Genomic DNA, 24261 nt, shown 5'->3' on the forward strand with positions numbered 1-24261 from the left:
AACAAAAAGGACAGCACGCATGGCGGCATCTTCAGCAGTTATTGTTTATGGTAAGAACAAAATACAAGTTGTTGATACAAAATTGAGTCTGTTCATCTTCCTTTTGTATTAGAAAGTCACAGCAGCTCTGGATATACTTTTTATGGGCAAAAAAATTGACCTCAATGTTTGAAAACGTGAATGCAGTGCACCCAACTTCTATTTACGACTTCACAACTGGTAATTACCAGTTACCACCTTCTCACTTGGCTATTGCTATGAACACAGCAAAAATCCACTCCCCCTAGATCAGGTATTGGCAACTGGTGGCCCCCGTTTTGTAGGACCACGGATCATTTTCCCAAAAATAATAATTTTATATATAGTACCAGTCAAAAGTTTGGACACACCTACTCATTCAAGGGTTTTTCTTTCTTTTTTTTATTTTCTACATTGTAGAATAGTAGTGAAGACATCAAAACTATGAAATAGCACATATGGATTCATGTAGTGACCAAAAAAGTTTTAAACAAATCAAAATATATTTTATATTTGAGTTTCTTCAAAGTAGCCACCCTTTGCTTTGATGACAGCTTTGCATACTCTTCTCATTCTCTCAACCAGCTTCACCTGGAATGCTTTTCCAGTCTTGAAGGAGTTCCCCACATATGCTGAGCACTTGTTGGCTGCCATCTCAATTGGGTTAAGGTCGGTGATTGTAGAGGCCAGGTCATCTGATGCAGCATTCCATCACTCTTCTTGTTGGTCAAATAGCCCTTACACAGCCTGGAGGTGTGTTGGGTCATTGTCCTGTTGAAAAACAAATGATAGTCCCACTAAGCGCAAACCAGATGGGATGGCGTATCGCTGCAGACTGCTGTGGTAGCCATGCTGGGTAAGTGTGCCTTGAATTCTAAATAAATCACTGACAGTGTCACCAGCAAAGCACTCCCACACCACCACCTCCATGCTTTGCGGTGGGAACCACACATGCTGAGATCATCTGTTCACCTACTCTCCGTCTCAAAAAGACACAGCGGTTGGAACCAAAAATCTCAAATTTGGACTCATCAGACCAAAGGACAGATTTACACCGGTCTAATGTCCATTGCTCATGTTTCTTGGCCCAAGCAAGTCTCTTCTTTATTGGTGTCCTTTAGTAGTGGTTTCTTTGCAGCGATTCGACCATGAAGGCCTGATTCACGCAGTCTCCTCTGAACAGTTGATGTTGAGATGTGTCTGTTACTTAAACTCTGTGAAGCATTTATTTGGGCTGCAATTTGAGGCTGGTAACTCTAATGAACTTATCATCTGCAGCAGAGGTAACTTCCTTTCCTGTGGCGGTCCTCATGAGAGCCAGTTTCATCATAGCGCTTGATGGTTTTTGCGACTGCACTTGAAGAAACTTTTGAAGTTCTTGAAATGTCCCGGATTGAGTGACTTTCATGCCTTAAAGTAATGATGGATTGTCATTTCTCTTTGCGTATTTGAGCTGTTCTTGCCATAATATGGACTTGGTCTTTCACCAAATAGGGCTATCTTCTTTATACCAACCCTACCTTGTCACAACACAACTGACTTTTAACAAGGCACACCTGTTAATTAAAGTACATTCCAGGTGACTACCTAAATTAAGCTGGTTGAGAGAATGCCAAGTGTGTGCAAAGCTGTCATCGAGGCGAAGGGTGGCTACTTTGAAGAATCTCAAATATATAAAATATATTTGGATTTGTTTAACACTTTTTTGGTCACTACATGATTCCATATGTGTGATTTCATAGTTTTGATGTCTTCACTATTATTCTACAATGTAGAAAATAGTAAAACATAAAGAAAAACCCTTGAATGAAAATGTGTGTCCAAACTTTTGACTGGTACTGTATATATTTATATTCCAGACTCTAACATTGCTCGTTATGATATTTCTTATTTTAGGAATTTGTGTGTATTGTATTACTTTACTTACTGTTGGAGCTAGAAACATAAGCATTTCGCCGCACCTGCGATAACATCTCCAAAATATGTGTGCTCGATCAATAAAATTGGATTTGATTTGACATTGAAGTCATTACATCTGGTTTGCAAGCATGTAAATGGTTTGTGTGGAATATATGGTTAATGAAATAGTGAAACATATGTAGATGTATTGTTGTAGGTACTAGTATGTGGAAGAGAGGGAAATATTCCATGTGTAGGGGGGTGGAAGGAATTTTGGGGGTGGGAGAGTTTTTTTTAATTTAATTTTTTTTATTTTTTATTAACCCCTCCATCACAACCCCCCCCCCCTCAAATATCTTAGTTTTTTTTTACAGTGTTTGTGCTACATATACATACATTTTTGCATACACATTTTACATACATGGTACTTTTTATATAAAGAAATCACATAACAATAATACATTACCAAACATAAACTCGTTAATCACAACCCTCAGCCACTCTCAGCCCATCCCACCTATCACCATAGACCACCCTCGTTTGGTTTCCATGTGCCATATATTTTTTTATTCTGCTGTGATGTTTTACAAAAATGTTTAACCTTTCTAATCGTTTATTATCCACAGATTGTGAGCTACAGATGAAAACCTTTCCTACGAGTATTATTACATTATTTATTGACTGACTATTGCTTTCCAAATCACCCAACACTCCTATTTGTAAGGTTCATTTTAAGTGCATGTTTATTTTTTAGATTTTTTTAACCATTCCTGAACCTGTGTCCAGAAACAAGCTACATAGGGGCAATACCAGAATGAATGATCAATTGATTCTGTCTCTTTACAGTAAAATCTACAGAGCTGAGATTGTTGTATGCCCCATATATATATATATATATACACTGCTCAAAAAAATAAAGGGAACACTTAAACAACACAATGTAACTCCAAGTCAATCACACTTCTGTGAAATCAAACTGTCCACTTAGGAAGCAAGACTGATTGACAATAAATTTCACATGCTGTTGTGCAAATGGAATAGACAAAAGGTGGAAATTATAGGCAATTAGCAAGACACCCCCAATAAAGGAGTGGTCTGTGGTCACCACCTGCAGAACCACTCCTTTATTGGGGGTGTCTTGCTAATTGCCTATAATTTCCACCTTTTGTCTATTCCATTTGTGTAAATTGAAAAACTCTAGGTGTTGAATCAAGTGTAATTTTTTGTACCAGTTCATAAACCATGTGCCATGGAATTGGTACATTGAAAATCTCCTCCCATTTATTTTGCAACCTGTGTGGCGCAGCTGTCAACATTTTTGTCCTCCGATGAAACTGGTATATTTTTCTATTTATGCCAGTTCCTTTCAGACGATTTGTATTATTTAATATATGGCAGGCAAACAAGTTCCCTACCTTCTCCCTTTTCCACTTGCCTCCTCCATTTTTGGGGTAGTGCTGCAATCAGTTGGTTGTAAGTTTGGATTGAGCGGATATTTTCATATTTTTTTGATAACTGCATATGTGACAACTCCTCCGTTTCTATTCATAATATCATTAATATTTATAATACAAATTTGTAAAAAAAATCCCAAAATAATAGTTTTTTATTAATCAGTATATTTAAGTTTAACCATAACATTTGTTGTAATATTTGTTTTCTTTTCTGGAGGATAAAACTGATTGTAACCAGCTTTGTATGGCTTGTTTAAGAAAGGGTGATACTTTTTAAAAAAAAGTCATTTTCAATTAGTCGGAAATGAGAAGTTGTAATCTGTATGAAGTCAAAAAGGCAATTTTTGAACAAAGGATGAGCTTTTCTTAATAATCTACTGGAGAACCATTTTGGGTTTAAGTATAATTTATGTATGAGTGAAGCTTTTAGTGAGAGTTTTAAAGCTTTAATAATTAATCATTTTAGCCCCCCAAACTCATATTCATTATATAAATAGGCATGTTTAATTTTGTTTGGCTTAGCATTCCAAATAAAATGAAATATTTGTGGCTCACTAGATTTAAAAATGTAGTCATCTGGAGTAGGCAGTGCCATTAGTAAGTAAACTGGGATAAGACCAAAGAGTTAATCAATGTGATTTTTCCATAAATAGACAGCTATTTACCTCTCCATGGTTGCAGAATCGTATCTATTTTTGCTAATTTTCTATTGAAATTAATTGTGGTAAATTCATTTATATTTTGAGATGTGAATCCCAAGTATGTCTACTTCACCATCCACCAATTTTAAGTACAAGGTAGTTTAAACACTTTTTTTAACGATCCAATACATAATATGGTACACTTGTCATAATTAGGTTTTAATCCAGAGAGGCTAGAAAAGTGATCAAGATCTTCAATGAGACTGTGCAGGGATCCAGATTGGGGATTTAAGAAAAAAACTAGAGTCCTCGGCATACTTTGACACTTTTTTTGTTTTTATCCCCTGAATTTCTTTCCCCTTGATGTTCTTGTTGGATCTAATTTTAATAGCTAGCATTTCAATTGCCATAATAAATAGATACGGAGACAATGGACAGCCTTGTTTTACTCCTCTTTAAAAGCTCAATACTTTCTGAGAAGTAACCATTATTTACTATTTTACATCTGGGGTTGCTGTACATACTGTAACTTTAACCCATTGTATAAGAGATTCACCAAATTAAAGTAATCCAGGCATTTATATATAAATTCTAGTCTTACTTTATCAAACGCCTTTTCAAAATCTGCTATGAAGACCAAGCCTGGTATCTTCGATGTTTCATAATGTTCAATTGTTTCAAGTAATTGTCGTTTATTGTCCATGTAAAAAAAAACTGTTTGGTCAGGATGAACAATATCTGGTAAAACCTTTTTTATTCTATGTGCTATGCATTTCGCCAGGATTTTCACATCACAACATTGAAGTGTTAGAGGCCTCCAGTTTTTTAAATGGACTGGATCTTTACTTACTACCTGGGTCCTGTTTTAGTAGTAATGAAATCAGACCTTCTTGTTGAGTACCTGAAAGTCTACCATTTGTATAAGAGTAATTAAGACATGTTTATAATGGATCTTTGAGTACATCAAAAAAGGTCTGAAATACCATCAAGCCCTGGTGTTTTTCCAGACTGAAAAGATTTTATTGCCTCAAAAATGTCCTCTTCTGTAAGTTGGCCTTTACACAGGTTTTTCTGTAAATGTGTTAATTTTACATTATTATTATTGTTATTATTAGGAAAGATGGGGAGAGTTTGTTAGTAGGGCTCTTTTTAAAATGTTATTAGTAGTACGGATTAGGTAGGAAGGTTTCGTCTTTCTTAATGTTTGTACCTTTTATTAATTTAGTCTGTAAACTGTGATTGACTACACTCCAGTATAGTAGGTGGCGGCATCCACCTCTTAACGTTTGTTTGCGGACCGCCATAATATCATAGAAGTAGAGGCAGAAGCTAGCGTTGTACAACTTACTAGCTAACAGTAGCGTCACAGATAGAACAATGAGACAGATATTTCACCGGATGTTTAAATGTGAAGCATCCGCGTGGCATTTCCACTCACTACCAAATATGGTAGTGAGAGGAAGCCCACTGTCCGGCATTGGGAGAAGATGGAACGTAATGGATTTTGGCCGACATTCTGCAAATTTTCTCCCCGATGAAACATTTGACCTCAATATAGTTTTCTGTTCCCAAAACTAAAATGTGTTATGAACAAAGTGGACTACGTTTTGTAGACTTTACCCGTTGCAAAGTTTATTTTTTATTTTAATCGCGTTGTTTAAATAAAGGTTAAATAAAAAAATAAAAAACATGTATTTAAAAAATATATATTATAAGGAGTGCAAAGGCGAATTGAGTTATTGCACATGTGCACTTCAGAGGTGGCGTTCCGTAACGGAAATATGCAGATGTCCGCTAGAACGTGCCAATTGCATCTCGCCAGGTCGTGCTTGGCTCTGCCCAATATGACTCATTTGTTCCCGTTTGAAAGGAAAGGCTGTGGTCTATCTTGGTTTAGTTATACAAATCTTTGGTAGCGTGCTAATGGCCGTGGGAATTGAATTGTGTAGCATTAGCTAGTGGAAATGATTGTTGTTTATGCTTGCTTGACTGCACAATTATATGTTACGTTCTTTAGATGCTAAATTAGTTGGGTTGTTACATCTAGCTAGACGTCTGTGCGTTTCAAATTAACATCTAGTCGTGGAAAATGACGAACGTTATTCAGGTGACAAATGTCTCTCCGAGTACCACCTCTGAACAGATGAGATCTCTCTTCGGGTTTCTGGGAAATATTGAAGAACTGAAGTTATTTCCACCAGAGTGAGTATTATGAATATTAGACAATTAGCTAGCTAGTAGCGACGTACATTTTCCATGAAAATTCTGCCAAATTTGGCCATCACATAGGTTGGGGCCTGTGCGGCCTCAGTCCACCCCTAGCTAGTAGTAAGTAGTTGGCACACATGAGTGTGCGCTTGCTCATGCAACTGACACAGAGGAGCCAAACTCGCGCCTACTTGGCGGTGAGCTCGTAATTTAGCTAGATGGTTAACTTGATGGCTAGCTAGTAAACACTGGTTACAGCAAGCTCATTGAGTAGGATATCTGCGAACCCTCAGTGCCTATATGAAACATCTAACGTTAACCAGCTTACTGTACTGAGAAACAACTGGCTAGTAAGTTATCTTGTGATATCGAATAATAAATCAAACCTGCAGTCAGTACTATAGTAACTAGTTGACAAAACAAACTGTCGCGAATCAAACTGTTTTGAATTACAATGATACTGTGAAAACAAATGGCTCCATTGAATAACAGGGCAGGGTAGTAGGAGCTAATTAATCTGTTCTGTGCTTTGCTGTTTTTCACCTGTCGAATTACACCTGGCTGCACTGCAGTTAAGGTAGGAATTACAAGACGTCTTGATCATCCCTCTGAAGCTCTCATGGCAAAGACAAGAAAAGACTGCAAGAGATGCAACGTTCTTTCATTGCTCTCTCTTCCCAATTGTAACTAAACCAGACATAAAATATGTTTAATTAGGAAAGTGAGCATTTATGTTTTGAGGAAGAAAGTATACTAACAGTGTCAGTACCATGTTTCTAATACCATATGTCGAGAATCTTTGTATTTCTTGCACAACAAATGTGTATTTTCTTCCAGTGAATCTTCCTTGCCTGTGACTTCACGTGTCTGTTTTGTAAAGTTCCTTGAATCTGAGTCGGTTGGAGTGTCCCAGCATCTGACCAACACTGTCTTCGTGGACAGAGCCCTGATTGTTGTCCCATTCGCAGAAGGTTGGTAATCTTTTGTCCTATTTCTTTTCCAACATACAACAAAGCTCAATCAAACCCCATTGTTTATCAATATTTAATTTAAAGTAAGATTTAGTACAAAAGTCTTACCAGAGATTGACAATATAATAGGGGTAAACGGGAATACATGTGTAATCTTGCGGTTCTAGTATAGGCTATTAATAAAAAAATAATTGTATCTGTAATTTGTGTGTTGTGGTTTTCGAAATGGACAAGGCATCTGCTGATCCCCTTGCAGACTGAACAGGGTCCTCTACAGCCATCAAGAGATTAGACACATAAATGGCAATTCGGCTCCTGAGCCCCTTCCCACTGTTGTTCTGCTGTAGAGAAAGAAAGTTTATCTTTATCTCCAAAGCATCTTTTCATTGTAAGAATAACCACTCAATGAACCATAGCAATAGCAGGGGCCAACGGCCCCCCCTATCCCTCATCAACAATCTTAAATCTGGAAACGAGATTAAAGTAATCCAAGTTTAAAGGCCACAATCTATAGTAGGTATGCGTCTAATAAACTAAAGGAAGCATACACAAGTAAATTAACTGATTGCGGCAATGCATGCCAAAGTAGATTTGTATATGTAACAGTTTAACTTTAGTCCGTCCCCTCGCCCCGACCCGGGCGCGAACCAGGGACCCTCTGCACACATCAACAACAGTCACCCACGAAGCATCGTTACCCATCGCTCCACAAAAGCCGCAGGGGAACCACTACTTCAAGGTCTCAGAGCAAGTGACGTCACCGATTGAAAGGCTATTAGCGCGCACCACCGCTAACTAGCTAGCCATTTCACATCCGTTACATATAGTACTCGGCCTACATCCCTTTAGCTACTTTCAGCTACTGGCCTGGGAAATTCTGAACATCATTTTGGTTATGATTTACATGCTTATCTGTTGTTTGGACTTAACCCACCCAATTTGAATAGCTTTGTTTCGCAGTCCTTTTATACATATGTGCATCTCCATCCCCATATATTTTCACTAACTGCAGGTAAAAGTAGGACTGGTTGTTGTAGTGAAATGCTTTATAATGATCCTCTCCACTTGACTCTGAACGGGTTTAGTAAGTCACACATTTAACGGAGGCTTTTCTTGTTGTTGTTTTTACAGTTGTTTTTCCTGGTTCAGCCCTATACACCAGGCCCTGCTGAAAATGCCACCCAACAGTTTTGTCTTCTGCAGCTTATCCTGTTTCTCAAGTGTTGTTTTTTTTCTCAGAAAAGATGAAGCCTTGTTTGATTTGAAATTAGCTTAATTTTAGATTGCACACCCATGGACCATCTCATAAGATTTTCGTTTTTATTCCACTATTGTATATATTTTTTTTCTTCAGCATTGGGCTCATAGAAATGGTTAACTATTTGAGCTTTTTCTGGCATTTTCCCTTTTTTGTCAGAGCCTACTCAGTACTCTTCGGCAGGTAGCCTCGGGGTTAGAGTTTGGGCCAGTTCGAATACCAGAGCCGACAAGGTGAAGAAAGAAAAAGTCTGTTGCTTTGCCCTTGAGCAAGGCACTTAATCCTAATTGCTCCAGGGGCGCTGTACAATTGCGACCCTGACTGTGACCCCACTCTCTGCAGGTCCTCTGGGAATTGAGATATTTAGAAAAATAAACACATTTCAATTACACACTTGTGAGTAACAGGATGAAATATAAACAACCCCCAAATTATTATTTCTGTTAGTTGCAAGTTAAAGTTTACAACACTGTACATGAGTGGTATCCTACGAAGCGCGTTTGAGGAGTTGTCGAAGTAACTTTGGTCAACTCAGGATAACCAGTCATACGAAAGTGGCTCGCCTTTTAGCCAGGTACATTTCTATGGCAACAGATCCTAACCAGCTCCAGGGCAGGCTAACTCCACTTACCCTGAATGAAATGACTGAGCAACGAGTTGAGGACCAATTAAATCAGATTCCCTCCCTCTTGCAAAGATTGTGTCATCCGCTTCATTTGAGGATGACAATTGATTCAGTATTTTATTAATCAAATGTTTTTGTGTTAAAAATAGTCATGTTAATATATCACATTACACATTTAGTAATGACAGAATGCATTTTTTTTTTTTTTAATTTCAGTGTTTGCTTAGCCATGTGCGACATAGACACGCAGATATAGGCCTGCTAGAGTTATAGGCAGGCGGACGGGCAATATCCACATTTGTAGTATTGATGAAGCCGGAGGTGGAATGTGAAGCTAACTAATGCTGGTTAGCTGTAGAAAACCCTGAGTAGATCTAGCTTGCTTCGTAGTATACCCCTCTGGTGAATACAGTAGCCAATCAACAGTGCTGTAGGCTCTTTGGAAGAAAGAAGCCACCAGCAAAAGCCCAGAAAACAGAATTTGGTCGAGCTTTTCTCTGTTTGTTTTGTAATGGTAAGTGTTTTTAGACTAAAGTAGTTACCTTTTCCCTGAACTTTGTTTTGTGTATCTTGATGTTTTTGTGTGCTTTGTAGCGAAGCAGCCGGCACGAGTCGCTTGTTCATAAAACATCTAATGAAACTTGAGAGCACATCCCACTGGACAACCGGCTGTGCTTACGTTTGTTTCATGACTTAAAAAACAAGTACAGCTGATGCAATCTTGGCAGTGTTGACCACAGTGTGTATTGTGACTTTGTTCTCGTAGTAGTATTCTGAAATCATACTTAGCAAATTAGGGACCAACATTTTCCGACAACACAAAATGGAATGTATGTCTTACTACATATCTATTGTGGTAAGAGTAGTTAGGTTGAGGTGGTTTGTTTGAGTATGGTGGATGTTTGCAAAGACCTGTACTGATTCTGTGGCGTTTTTCTCTAGGAGTGATTCCTGATGAGTCTAAAGCTCTGTCACTGCTGGCACCAGCGAATGCCGTGGCAGGATGCATGCCTGGAGGAGGCCTTCTCCCCACTCCAAATCCTTTGGCGTCCGTAAGTGTTATCTATTAATGTCGAAATGAGACCTATCAACTGTGTAACCAAAGGCCCCATTTTGACAACAACAAAAAAGTAGCTGGAAGGAAGATTTGTCTGACGTGTATCCCTTGTCCTTGCAGATGGGAGGCGTACCTCTTTCAGCTCTCGGAAATCTGAACATGGATCACATGGCTGCCATGGGCATGTCTGGCAACATCAACCCCCAGGTTGGACATGGCTACTTTCTATTTCACAACTCGCTGTACTTTAAAACGGGTGTAGGTTATACTATTAATCTGTAAGTAACATAATAAAAAAATATTTGTCTCAATCTGTCAGTTTAAGCTAGAGATGTCTGTTTTTTTGCATGGGCTGCGTCTCAATCCACCGCATCCGACTATGGCGGCCTTCCGCATCTGTGGTGGAAAGTGGCCGAGCTACAGCGGTCTTTGTCAGACCATGAGACAAAAATCAGTCTTCTCACAAAGCTTCCTACTGTTTGGTCTACAAACTAATAATATTTCCACTCTATGGAATGCCTACGAACACGATGGTGTTCTGTGTTTTGCTCTACGACTGAAGTCGGTAACGATGATGTGCCAACTTCTGTCTGTAGCATCCAAATTGTTTGGGCTACAAACTAATGACCCCATTGTGGAAAGGGGAGACTCACGAACACAATTGTGTTCTCCGTTTTGCGCTACGCCCCCACAAGTGTCACAGGACCTGGCTAATACAAATGAATGGAAGCATGTAGGTAGTTTTGTGGCAACAAAAATAAGGTGTTAAACGTGTCCAAAAAAATTACCATTTCCTGAGCTTTCTTATCTCCTAGATATAGGGCAGACACTTCAAAACTATATTCCTTATGATTTATTTTGTGATCATTTTTTTGCCATTTATGAATGTTATTCAATGCGTTTCTATGAGCTAGTAAAGGCAATAAAATAAAATAAAAATTAAATCAAACATGGTATGACCATCTTAAAACAATTTCATATGTTAGCTTAGTAGAACCCCCCCCCCCCCCCCCCCCCCATAATAACCTATTGATCTACTTATCACATTATAAATGTATATAGCTATGCATTTTCATGTTCTTTATTTCAGGCCCTCTCTGCTGACTTTCTGAAGCTTATGCAGTCCATGGATCCTACTAAGTAACTATCACCTCCAATTCTGGCCAGTCTATAAAGAATATTTTAACTATTGTATTGAGTATGTGGAAAAGTTATCTGTAATTTTTCTGGGTGACTAACTGGGGTTTGGCCATTGCAGGATGAATTCAATGGCTGCTGGTATGATGATTAATCCTGGTATGAAGAATGACTCCAACAAGGAGATGGAGGAGGCCATGAAGAGGGTCAGAGAGGCCCAGTCACTCATCTCTGCCGTTATCGAGCCTGGAAGTGAGTTCTCACTAATTTAGACCAAATATTTGCAGTATTACACGTGTATTTTGACTGAATTACCCATTCCTCTCTTCTATGGTGCTATTCCTCACGTCTTCAGACATTGACGGCTGTCATGTTAGTCAGTTCCCACAGATTTGTATTGTTACGTTGGAGTTTCCTGAGCTTTCATTCTTCCTCTTTGCAGATACGAAAGACGACAAGCGCAAACATTCCCGCTCCAGGTCCCGGTCGAGGCGGAGGAGGTCCAGGTCTCGTCACAGGTACGCCGCTGATGAGAAACTGCATACCTTAATTAAATCAGCAATTTTGGATGTGCTGAAGGTTAGCCCCACTTTACATGCATGTTGGAAAACATCAGCAAATCAGTCACGATGCATCTTGAGTGGTTTGAGTGCATGAATTAGTTGGGACAGCTCTGAGTTCTGGTTAAAAAAAATAACCTGTCTAATCTCATGGCAGGCGATCAAAGAGCAGGTCTCGGCGGAGGTCCCACTCGAGGAGCAGGAGGCGGTCGAAGAGCCCCCGCAGACGGAAGTCCCACTCCAGAGAGAGGGGTAGATGCAGCAAATCCAGGTGGGTGGCCATCTACAGTGTTATATTCACAGCGGGGATCAGGGGAAATGTGGTGCATGATGTACCTCTTTCAGGATTCCTTCAAATCATTTTGCCTTCATTGTTTTTCCTGCTTGTAGGGATAGGAGGAAAGACGAGAAATCCAAAAAGCGCTCCAAGACGCCGCCTAAGAGCTACAGCAGTACCAGGAGGTCTCGAAGCATCAATCGGTGAGTGGTTTAAATAAAGGATGAGTCTAGTTAGCTTGACCAAAATGCATTGATCCCGCTTGATGTTCTAGACCTTTCAGGAACCCAAAGACAACCAGTGGCATGTAGGGTTAAAGGTTTCCCTCCCATCTTTAATATCTGGTCTTCAACAGGAGACGTAGAAGAAGCCGCAGCGCCTCTAGGTCACCAAAGAAGTCCAGGTCCCCAAAGAGGAAACTGTCCAGGTCCCCTTCCCCTAGAAGGTGAGTGGTACAAAAGAGGGTCCTCCTAGTTCAGAACCACACTGGGCTTCACAGTGCAGTAATCTGTAGGTGTACCTGTCTGTATTTAAACAATAGTTTTTGTTCCCACAGGCACAAGAAGGACAAAAAGAAGGACAAAGAGCGAGAGAAGGACCGTGAGAGGGAGAGGAAAGACGTCAGAGATCGGAGCCGAGACGAAAGAGAAGGCTCCACTAGTAAGAAGAGCAAAGACAAGGATAAGGACCGAGACTGCAAATCTGACAGTGAGAAAGGAGATGTCAAGGTGTGCAGCCACTGACTTTCCCACATTAACGGCTCATTCTAATCGTATCTGTTAAATGTCCATCTAAATAGCTTTTTAGCCATGACTAGGCTTAATCTGTACAGGGACACCGACCTTGAATGTTTTCATGTCCAGAGTTTGACCTGTTTCATGTGCCATTTATTCCTTTATTGCTCAGAACGCTTTGCTCTTGAAGGTGACCAGGGATTACGATGAGGAGGAGCAAGGCTATGACAGTGGAAAAGAGGGAGAGGTAGAGGATGAAGAGGAGAGGAAGAGCGACTCCGATTCTGCGTCTCCCACAAAGCCCCAGGAGTCTGACGAGAAGCTTGCAGGGGAGAGCGGCAAGAAGTCCAAACAGAACGGAGATGACCACCATGATGAGGAAGACATGGAGATGAGCGACTGAGTACGCCCAGGGAAAACCAGCCAGATGATGTCACTGAAAACCGACATAGGCTCCATTCCCTACCGTTCTCTTTTTAAAGGCATCTAGATAACGTGCCTGATCTTTTAAATGAATAATTGTGGGAGTCTGGTGGGTTGTAGTCCTATTGGGGAGATGTACAGTTTTTAGAGTTATAGAGACACTTTCCATCTCTAGACTGGTTAGGGAAAATATCGTTCCTGTTTGAAATAGCCAGTTTATTTCTGTAGTGGACCGTGTCTGGTGAGCATGTGTAGGAATTCTGTCCCAAATGATTTTTGCAAAATGTCAAATTGCTGTACTTTTAAGTTGAAGGGCCTGTTGAATGTGAGGGATTTTGAAAGTGATTTCATTTTTGGGCTTCAAAGATTTTATTCATCTTGAACATAGAGGAACTGTTTTCTCCTAAATGACTCACTGAACTTATATATACCTTAACCTTTTACACTCAGACTGTTAAATTGTATTTAGCCTGGTACCATTCTGGTTTCGGTGCAGCGCAGCTTTCTATTCTTTGTTGTAATCTTGACAAATTGACTCAATCTGTAAAGCACTTAATACTGTTGTAGACATACCCTTCCACCTGTGACGATATACTGTAGATCCAAATCAGTGTTCGGATTATTATGATGGAACACCCTGTACTGTCTACATGTTTTACAAAGGAAAGTCTATAATAAAACGTGGTCAAAATAGCTACGGTTTTGTTGTGGGATATGTTTGATAGCCTCCACCAGTTTTGAAATGCATGATAAACAAGTTCATTATGTGGACATTTTATTTTAGTAAAAATGTTTTTCATATGAAAATAGTGTCAGGCTTATACAAGGTTTCTTGTACAACTGGCATGTAGATGAGTGACAACGTGTTTACATCAGCTCTTGGCAGCTAAAGCCATGGTAAGGAGTAAAACAACATTCAGCCCACAACAAAAAGTGAAGAAAACACATTTCCATTTGCAGAACTAACCAGTAGTGTGGCATGGAAGCATGATGGAAAGGTTTATAACTACCGGAGGGGTCAATAGGGCCCTGATCAATATACAAAGGAAATGAGTCGGGAGTACAAAGCATTCTGCAATTTCTATTGCTGCTGGTGCAGTATTGATCACACTGCAGCTCAGCAAACCCTCCCTGTTGTACACAGTACCCAGCAGAACCAAATGAGCACCACTTCAGAGAAGTCCTATTTCATTCCTGAAGCAAGGCATAGCTAAGCTTATTGGATTTGACCTTTTCCTTGAACGTAAAAGCCTTGTTTATACCTGGTGCTAACATGCGTCATTTGTCCTGATCTTGTCCACATTGATTGCCCACATTTTCTGAAATATGTCTACACGTTATTAAAATGTGTTTAATATCCATCCTTTGTGTCTGCATTGTGACCAAAGTTCCAGGTCCTTCCCTATATGCAAATTATTTGACAGCTATTCTTTCAAAATAATATTGATTTGTTTTAAGACACATATTGATGCCGTAATTCAATGGTGCCACCTGTCAGTGATTTTAGAAGGGATAATGATTTAAATGGTTTCACTGTCCAGATCTGTCTACACTTGTAAGATATCCTACCTCGGGAGATGGTCAGAAAGATCTGATCACAATGAGTCTTTTAATCGTTTACACTGTCTGAAAATGTGGGCACAATCAGGACAAGGATGGATGTTGGAACCAGGTATAAACGGGGCAACATTTTGCAATGTTCAGAAGCAATCAGGACTCAACTGAAACTGTTCTTCTGAAGATGGAAACTGAATAATCCAGTCCTTGTAAAACTCAAGGATGTAAGACCTCACAGTGCTTTGTACACTTGGCTCATACATAGGTCTGCAGGGGAGAAGTCAACAAAGAGTTGACATAAGTGTGACAATGAAGACAAAAAACAAAGGAGAATTGGAGATTTTTACCAGCACCATATATGTACAAAAATATCCATTGTCACCACGATACAAACCAATTACCTCTTTGGGTGAACTCACATCAACTAGGCTTGGCATCAAACTTCAGAAACTCTTCTTGTCATAGAAGACATCTACACCCATATTAACACAAAGAAAGTGAAGAGAGAAAAAACACAAAATAAGACAAACATAAAAACAGCGGTATTTACACCTTGCGCAAGGAAAAGGCCTGGTTTTTGCTTGCTTTAAAAATTGCATTTAGGGCTCGATTCAATCCATACCACTGAAGTTTAACTCTATAGCGTGATTGAAATGTGAAGGTAATTTTCGATGTTTCAGTGTTTACCGTGAACGCAGTCTGCTAACGCGGGCACGTTGACTTTACATTTCTATCGCGCAGTGGCGCTGAACTTCTGTGATATGGATTTTGAATCGAGCCCTTTACATTGTACTTAAATCGTACCTAATCATCTACAGACAACTTTCACTCCTGGTTCATTTCCTTTAACTGAATTGTAGTTTGTTACATAGTTTAAAAAGGTAGAATATGAAAACAATTCTTATATGCAATACTTATAATGCCACACTTGCTGCCAGTCAAATAGGATAAGATAACTTCGCTCTGGTACAATTCAATTTCTTAGCATGTCTATCATTGCTTTCAGGTGGAGTACCAAAGAGTTGAGTATCGACTGGCGCAGTAGGTCCTCCCCTCTGCTGCCAAGGCCAACTCAGCCCAGTACTGACTGGCTGTAATGCATCTAACCAGTGCCCAACGTTCAGTGAAGCTCCAAACGAAGCTCTGGAAAGTAGCTACATCTTTTCACTTCCATTTAAAACATTACACATACAATTTCCTTTTCTTGTCTTCTTCTCCTATGACAACTTGATGAAATATCAATTCCCTTTCATAGGTGACCCCTTTCTGGTGTCCACCCAAAGGGGTTAAAGGTCAGGGAAGCGGCTGGGGTCCTCGTTGTACTCATTGGGGATGGTGAAGATGGACTCCTCAAACTCGTCGTAGCGCAACTCTTGAAAAGTCACCGTGGCCGTAATGGTTGGAAAGACAGGGATATCTTTGTGGAGAAACGACAAATGTAAACATGTTATAACATCAGGGAATATAGCTGGTCAGCCAGTCAGCAGGCGTCCAACTGGATCTCTTATATTTTAGAATATGTTTCCCACTAAGCAGTATACTATACATAGTACTTACCCAGTTTGACAGGGAAACCAGGAGGGAGTTTCATTTGAACAAACTCTCTGAGTTTATTAAAGTGCTTGAAGGGTGCTATCACCTCCAGAACGTTTAATAACCTGAAAATAAACAACAAAAAAGATCAGTCTTTCATTCTCACTCAATGAAGAATGGATTTCATGCATCACTTCATGCCAGACAGTACAGCAAGTTACAGTCACTAGCACATTCAATTAGCGATGGGGATAATCATCAGAAAATGAGGCCTCTGCACACCACAAAAGTGAGGTTAACATTTTTGTTGTTGGTGTGATTACTGATCAATTAATTTATACATTTATAATTAGTAGGTTATGTTATCTGTTTTAAAAACCTTTTTATTTTTGTACTTATGTATTGTGTATTGTTTCTGTTGTGTTGTGGTTTTCATGTCAGCCCTCGGGCTTCCAACCACACCTGCACACTGTTTTTTTCAGTATTCATTTGTTTCTATCTGTATTGTTGTCTATCATGTGTTTTCTTTGGCGCAAATAAATAAATGCACTGTGTCCATCAACCTCTTTAGCCCATTCATGCACACAAACGTCATTTCAGTTTTCAATATTTTATGGAAAAAAAAATTAACTTTATTAAAATGTATCCCGTCTGGCAACTACTTGTGTCAGTCTAGACGTCAAGTTCATCTGGGCGTAATAGAAGAGGATGCTTACGATTCAATGCTCAGAGGGAAGTCTTGACTCATGGCCACGGTCGCTTTGAAGTTCTTCTTGCTCTCTTTGCATACCAGGTCTCTTCCTAGATGAGGCGCTCTGAGGGAGAAGAAGAGGGAGAATTTTGAAAATGTGTGGTAATAATGGTATGGGTATGATGCATTTGGGTAATTTGGGCAATTTTTTAAATAATTTGTCTTACAATAGAATACACATTTTCTGTGAGGAACCACTCACTGCTAGGTGATGGAAGTGGGAAGCAGTAACCAGTTGCTACTGAAACCCCATACCCATCTAGTCGATGGGTCAAGTTTCTCCAACAGGAAGTAGAACAGCTCTCCACAGCTTTAACTGATGAGGTAAGAGGGAATGGCCTTAAATGGCACTATCCACCCTGTCACAACTGTACATAAGTGATCTGTCTGTCTGTCCATCATTCCCCCTGGCAAGATGGCACTGCAGTGGATGGCAGCCGTCTTACGGGCTCCTGACCTATTTTGTGTGTTTTTACGCTGATCGTAACTTTGTTGTACATAATGTCTCCAGCATCATTTCCTATGACCGAAAACAGCTTCAAGGCATCAGAATGGATGAACATTCCAACTTAAACGAGTCGGCACCTCTGGACGTTCTGCTTCCTCCGGACCAGGAACTAATCCCTGGGACTCGAAAGAGGAAGCGGCAGCGAAAGAGAGACAGGCGAGGCGGCAACCTGACAAGAGTACATTAGCGAGCAAATAGACCACCATTGCCCTCTGTTGTATTGACGAACATGCAGTCACTCGAGAACAAACTGGAAGAGCTCCGTATCCTCTCAACGGTACCTGAAAAACTGTAATATCCTATGTTTCTCAGAGTCTTAGCTGAACAGGGGGAGGAGAGGTGTGTCTCTTTATTAACAACAGTTGGTGCGGGACCTCCAATGTTAAGGAAGTCTCAAGTTAGAATACCTCATGATAAGCAGCAGACCATACTATTTAATCTATCTTTTTTGTAGCTGTCTAGTTACCACCACAAACAAACGCTAGCACTAAGACTGCACTTAACTAGCTGTATAGGGGGCTATAAGCAAACAAGACAATGCACATTCAGCGGCAGCTTTTCTCGTGGTCGGTGATTTTAATTTTCAGCAAACTTAACATGTGTTTGTATGAACAAATATTTGTATGAACATAACAAGATTCAACAACTTAGACATAAAATTAACAAGTTCCACAGACACGTGACTAACAGAAATGGAATAATGTGTCCCTGAACAAAGGGGGGATCCAAATCAAAAGTAACAGTTAGTATCTGATGTGGCCACCAGCTGCATTAAGTACTGCAGTGCATCTCCTCCTCGTGGACTGCACCAGATTTGCCAGTTCTTGCTGTGAGATGTAACCCCACTCTTCCACCAAGGCACCTGCAAGTTCCCTGATATTTCTGGCAGAATGGCCCTAGCCCTCACCCTCCGATCCAACAGGTCCAGACGTGCTCAATGGGATTGAGATCTGGGCTCTTCGCTGGCCATGGCAGAACACTGACATTCCTGTCTCGCAGGGAATCACGCACAGAACGAGCCGTATGGCTGGTGGCATTGTCATGCTGGAGGGTCATGTCAGGATGAGCCTGCAGGAAGGGTACCACATGAGGGAGGAGGATGTCTTCCCTGTAACGCACAGCGTTGAGATTGCCTGCAATGACAACAATCTCAGTCCGCTGATGCTGTGACACAATGCCCCAGACCATGACGGACCCACTCCAGAGTACAGGCCTCGCCGTAACGCTCATTCCTTTGACGATAAACGCAAATCCGACCATCATCCCTGGTGAGACAAAACCGCGACTCGTCAGTGAAGAGCACTTTTTGCCAGTCCTGTCTGGTCCAGCGACGGTGGGTTTGTGCCCATAGGCGACGTTGTTGCCGGTGATGTCTGGTGAGGACCTGCCTTACAACAAGCCTACAAACCCTCAGTCCAGCCTCTCTCAGCCTATTGTGGACAGTCTGAGCACTGTTAGAGGGGTTGTGTGTTCCTGGTGTAACTCGGGCAGTTGTTGTTTCCATCCTGTACCTGTCCCGCAGGTGTGGTGTTCGGATGTACCGATCCTGTGCAGGTGTTGTTACACGTGGTCTGCCACTGAGAGGACAATCAGCTGTCCATTCTGTCTCCCTGTAGCGCTGTCTTAGGCGTCTCACAGTACGGACATTGCAATTTGCACCTCCCTCTGCAACTGGATCCTGGACTTCCTCATGGGCCGGCCCCAGGCGGTAACTTTGGCAACAACACATCCGCAATGCTGACCATCAAGGCGTGTGTGCTTAGTCCCTTACTGTATTCCCTGTTCACCCATGACTGCGTGGCCACGCCCGACTCCAACACCATCATCAAGTTTGCTGACAATACGACGTTGGTAGGACTGATCAACGACTACGATGAGGCAGTCTATAGGGAGGAGGTCAGAGACCTGGCAGTGTAGTGCCAAAACAACAACCTTCCCTGAACGTCAGCAAGATAAAGGAGCTGTTCGTGGACTACAGGAAACGGAGGGGTGAGCATGCCCCCATCTACATCGATGGGGCTGTAGTGGAGTGGGTTGAGAGCTTCAAGTTCCTCGGTATCCACATCACTAAGGAATTAACATGGTCCACGCACACCCACACAGTTGTGAAGAGGGGATGACAGTGCCTCTTCCCCCTCAGGAGGCTGAAAAGATTTGGCATAGGCCTCAGATCCTCAAAACTTTTCACGGCTTGGTATGGCAACTACAAGGCACCTGATCGCAAGGCACCACAGAGGGCGGTGAGTACGGCCCAATACATCACTGGGCCCGAGCTCCCTACCATCCAGGACCTCTATACCAGGCGGTGTTAGAGGAAGGCCCAAAACATTTTCAGACTCCAGCCACCCTAATCATAGACTGTTCTTCCTGCTACCGCAGGGCAAGCAATACCAGTGGACCAAGTCTGGAACCAACAGGACCCTGAACAGCTTCTACCCACAAGCCATAAGACTGCTAAACAAGAGTGCTAATTAGCTAATCAAATAGCTACCAGGACTACCTGCATTGACGCTTTTTTGCACTAACTCTCTTGCATTGACTCTATGCCCACACTGGACTCTATCCACACACTCACACATACTCACACTGACAACCCAACACACGCATACACACACACTGTATACGCCCACACACACATAACACGCGCACACATGCATACTGACGCCACACACACACACTTTCACAGTCACCACATACGCTGCTGCTGCTACTGTATTATCTATCCTGTTACCTAGTCGCTTTACCCCTACCTATATGTGCATAGGTACCTCAATTACCTCCTAATATATATTCCTTTTTCATATGCATTGACTCCCGATTCGCCAGTCTCTAATTAACTATGCCCGCACCTGCTGTGTGTGTCTTCTTAATTTGTTTGTACAGCACTGATGAAGGCATAAGGCCTCCGCTCCTTGTTGTTATATAGCGCCTTGCACCTCCACTTCTTTCGAGCGTGGATTAAATGAATGATATTATTTCTGCATCTCGGCCCCCTTGGGGTTTTCCTCTTCCTGGTTTTGAGTGCGTTGAGTACTTTTTCCGAACACTACAGATATTCTCTCTCCCACGCATACCGGCCGCGGTTCATTCTAGCCTGAGCGCTAACCCTCATACGGGCTTTCCCACTCCCTGTCTATATCCATGTTGTTTTTACTCTTTATTGTTATTCACTGTGTATTTATTCCTCGTGTCACTATATCTCATTTTTAACTCTGCACTGTTGGACCTTGAAGTGTGCATTTCACTGTTTGTCTACACCTGTCGTTTACGAAGCGTGTGACAAATAACATTTGATTTGATTAGATTTAACCCTGTATGTAGACATTTGAGACTAACAATGAGGAAGAGGGCCCTCGTGAAAGGAAGCGTGTAAGAAGTGTACTTGTGAGAAGGTGATGGTCACACATACTTTCCGTTTTCTGCGTTGATGTATTCCTCCCAGGAGATAGTGTTGGGTGAAGGGGCAGTTAGTGACTGTCGCCTCACGGGCTAAAGAGAGAGGGAAACACATATGAGTGGCAAGAACAGACACCTGGCAATAGAAATCGACACAGAATAAAGTCAGACATCAAACTGAGCAAAGAGTACACAAATATCATAAACAAAGTCATAGTCAGACTACAAAGAAAAACAAAAACACATTCAGACATAACAAACAGCACACTAAAAGCTTAAAAATCCCAAGCTAATGACTTCAATATAGATTTTTTTATGAGCTTCTCAAAGTGGCTTTGTTTTTTTGCTGAGTTGTTTGTAAGATTTTGCCTGTATCCACCTGAGGTGAATGAAATGTAGGATGCACAACCACATTTGGGTCACTAGAGGGCCCAAATACATCACTAATGCTGAGAGCGGGATTGACCACATGAACAACACACTGCCAGTGGTAAAACCAACTTGATGATTTTACAGCTGCACACAAACTGCATGAATGAAAAGGGGTCATTTCAATAAAGCACAGACTCAGTCTTAATTCTCGACACGTGCCTCGTTACCAACACCTTGACCTTAGGTTATTATCTCTCTGGACATCAAAGTAGCAATGGTCATCGAAATTGTTAAAAGGTTTTAATAAATGCAACAGTTGGACAATGGATAAAGATACTCCAAACATTTTGAATTTGTATAATCCATCAGATGTTGACTGAATTTTATCACATAAAACATTTTACTGGCAAATAACGAATGGAATTCAGGGGCATTGGTGGGATGTATTGAAACATAAAAAAATGTTTCTCTTAGAATACACTCATAAATACATTTTCTTACTGTATCAGCAAATAGTTCTTATTCTGTGTTAAAAGAAAGAAAATTACATGTGCCTCATTTGCATAAATACACCAGGTGTGTTTGTATATATGAACACATTAACATAAAGGGGAGGAACAGAGCTGCAACCACCAAACACTTTCTCTGTTTACCCTACCTGCACTCACCTGCTCTGTCTACCCTACCTGCTCTCACCAGGGCTGTCTACCCTACCTGCACTCACCTGCTCTGTCTACCCTACCTGCACTCACCAGGGCTGTCTACCCTACCTGCTCTCATCAGGGCTGTCTACCCTACCTGCACTCACCTGCTCTGTTTACCCTACCTGCTCTCACCAGGGCTGTCTACCCTACCTGCACTCACCTGCTCTGTCTACCCTACCTGCTCTCACCAGGGCTGTCTACCCTACCTGCACTCACCTGCTCTGTCTACCCTACCTGCACTCACCAGGGCTGTCTACCCTACCTGCTCTCATCAGGGCTGTCTACCCTACCTGCACTCATCAGGGCTGACTACCCTATCTGCACTCATCAGGGCTGTCTACCCTACCTGCACTCATCAGGGCTGTCTATCCTACCTGCACTCACCAGGGCTGTCAACCCTACCTGCAATCACCTGCTCTGTCTACCCTACCTGCACTCACCTGCCCTGTCCACCCTACCTGCACTCACCTGCTCTGTCTACCCTACCTGCACTCACCAGGGCTGTCTACCCTACCTGCACTCATCAAGGCTGTCTATCCTACCTGCACTCACCTGCTCTGTCTACCCTACCTGCACTCATCAGGGCTGTCTACCCTACCTGCACTCATCAGGGCTGTCTACCCTACCTGTACTCACCTGCTCTGTCTACCCTACCTGCACTCACCTGCTCTGTTTACCCTACCTGCACTCACCAGGGCTGTCTACCCTACCTGCACTCATCAGGGCTGTCTACCCTACCTGCACTCATCAGGGCTGTCTACCCTACCTGCACTCATCAGGGCTGTCTACCCTACCTGCACTCATCAGGGCTGTCAACCCTACCTGCACTCATCAGGGCTGTCTACCCTACCTGTACTCACCTGCTCTGTCTACCCTACCTGCACTCATCAGGGCTGCATTCTGTAAGTTTTTACGTTCTGTAACGTTGAATTGAACGGAAATGGTGCTGTGCTGAACGACCAGTTGAAAAACAAGGTGGGTTGGTTGTGGGTTGGGGAACGCTGTCAGCATGGCCACTGCCCTTTAAAAACGTCACTCATTGCTTCAAGCCACACCGCGCCACGCCCACCAAACGTAAGCAAACGTTCCTCAAAGTCTGTTCAAGAACGTTTTGGGGAAATGTGTCGTTCAGTACAAATTGTTCTGCAACGTAGCAAAGGTTCAATCAAACGGAATGTTTTTATGTTCTGGACAGTTGAAATGTTGAAATGTGACCAGTACGTTTTTACATTCTCAAATGTTAAATTGAACAGAAATGGTGCTGTACTTAATGACCTGTTGAAAAACAGGGAGGCGTTGGGTTGTGGGTAGGGGAACACTGTCAGCATGGCAACTGCCCTTTAAATACGTCACTTGCATTGCTTCAAGCCACACCTCACCACACCCACCAAACGGGAGAAAACGTACCTCAAAGTCTGTTCAAGAATGTACAAGAACATTTTGGGGAAACGTGTCATTCAGTACAAACCATTGAACTGAACGCACCTCTGCACTGCCTAGACTGCCTCATTAATGACTGATGTTGCAACCTTCTCTTGCAACTAGGGTGTCAATAGCAGGATACCCTCGGATTAAAAATCTAAACGATCGGCTCTAGATTACACCTATCTAAACATACTTTACATTGTTTGCGAGATCAAACATAATATGATTATAATCAGTGTTCATTTTCAAAAGTTGCTTTCATTTCAGCGCATCTAATTTGTAAAAATTTTAACTGTATTAAATGGTTACTTTTTAAAATTCCTTCTCTTTCTTGTGATGTAGGTGTCGAGACGGTGTGTTCAATCCCCAACAAAGCTTTAACGTTCTTATAGATTCAACGGAAAGACAGTATTTTCCATTGAGCCCATTTCAGCCATTACCGGCGTGTTTGACAGGTCATTACACACGTTAACGGGGAAAAAAACAACAGGCACAAGCAAGAGTATGAAAGAGTCGCAGGAGTAAAATGAGAGCAATCAATCCAGTGAGATTTATTAAGTGGATTCTGCGCGTTGCTAGCGATTGACCCACACAGGCTTACTACCTCACATTGGCCAGGACACATGGCTACTCAACAGTAGGCTACTGCCAATACTGAGGACTTGGCCACATCGAGGATACCAACCGACGCACGCCCACAAATACGCACGTATGCACAAAAACACGCCCACACTAATACTGAACTCTCTCTAA

At 41.7% G+C, this 24261-nt stretch overlaps 2 protein-coding genes across 4 annotated transcripts in view; one reads left to right on the top strand and one right to left on the bottom strand.

Annotated features, from left to right (window-relative positions):
- Positions 1 to 5904: 5904 nt before the first annotated feature.
- On the top strand, positions 5905 to 13956 carry LOC120054705 (serine/arginine-rich splicing factor 11-like). The gene is made up of 12 exons (XM_039002252.1): positions 5905 to 6214; positions 7058 to 7191; positions 10017 to 10126; positions 10252 to 10338; positions 11222 to 11271; positions 11390 to 11520; positions 11711 to 11786; positions 11986 to 12099; positions 12219 to 12308; positions 12461 to 12550; positions 12662 to 12833; positions 13012 to 13956. The coding sequence occupies exons 1-12, from the start codon at positions 6102 to 6104 to the stop codon at positions 13240 to 13242; spliced, it is 1398 nt and encodes a 465-aa protein (XP_038858180.1). The 5' UTR covers positions 5905 to 6101; the 3' UTR covers positions 13243 to 13956.
- Positions 13957 to 14024: 68 nt separating this feature from the next.
- LOC120054704 (ankyrin repeat domain-containing protein 13C-like) overlaps positions 14025 to 24261 on the bottom strand; it is a 73864-nt gene continuing 63627 nt past the window's right edge. For all 3 annotated transcript variants that reach the window (XM_039002250.1, XM_039002249.1, XM_039002251.1), the window contains 4 exons: positions 21021 to 21100; positions 17069 to 17167; positions 16377 to 16477; positions 14025 to 16236 (listed from right to left, as the gene is read on the bottom strand). In XM_039002250.1, coding sequence (XP_038858178.1) covers positions 16106 to 16236; positions 16377 to 16477; positions 17069 to 17167; positions 21021 to 21100 — 411 coding nt within the window. In that variant the 3' untranslated portion in view covers positions 14025 to 16105. The remainder of the gene's footprint in view (positions 16237 to 16376; positions 16478 to 17068; positions 17168 to 21020; positions 21101 to 24261) is intronic.

Source organism: Salvelinus namaycush, chromosome 10 (assembly GCF_016432855.1).
Source record: "Salvelinus namaycush isolate Seneca chromosome 10, SaNama_1.0, whole genome shotgun sequence".
Classification (NCBI taxonomy): Eukaryota; Metazoa; Chordata; class Actinopteri; order Salmoniformes; family Salmonidae; genus Salvelinus; species Salvelinus namaycush.

Coding starts and splice junctions, on each gene's coding strand:
- LOC120054705 (XM_039002252.1), top strand. CDS start 6,102: ATGACGAACGTTATTCAGGTGACAAATGTCTCTCCGAGTACCACCTCT. Junction 10,339..11,221: donor CTGGCAACATCAACCCCCAG/GTTGGACATGGC, acceptor TCTTTATTTCAG/GCCCTCTCTGCTGACTTTCT. Junction 12,309..12,460: donor AGGTCTCGAAGCATCAATCG/GTGAGTGGTTTA, acceptor GGTCTTCAACAG/GAGACGTAGAAGAAGCCGCA.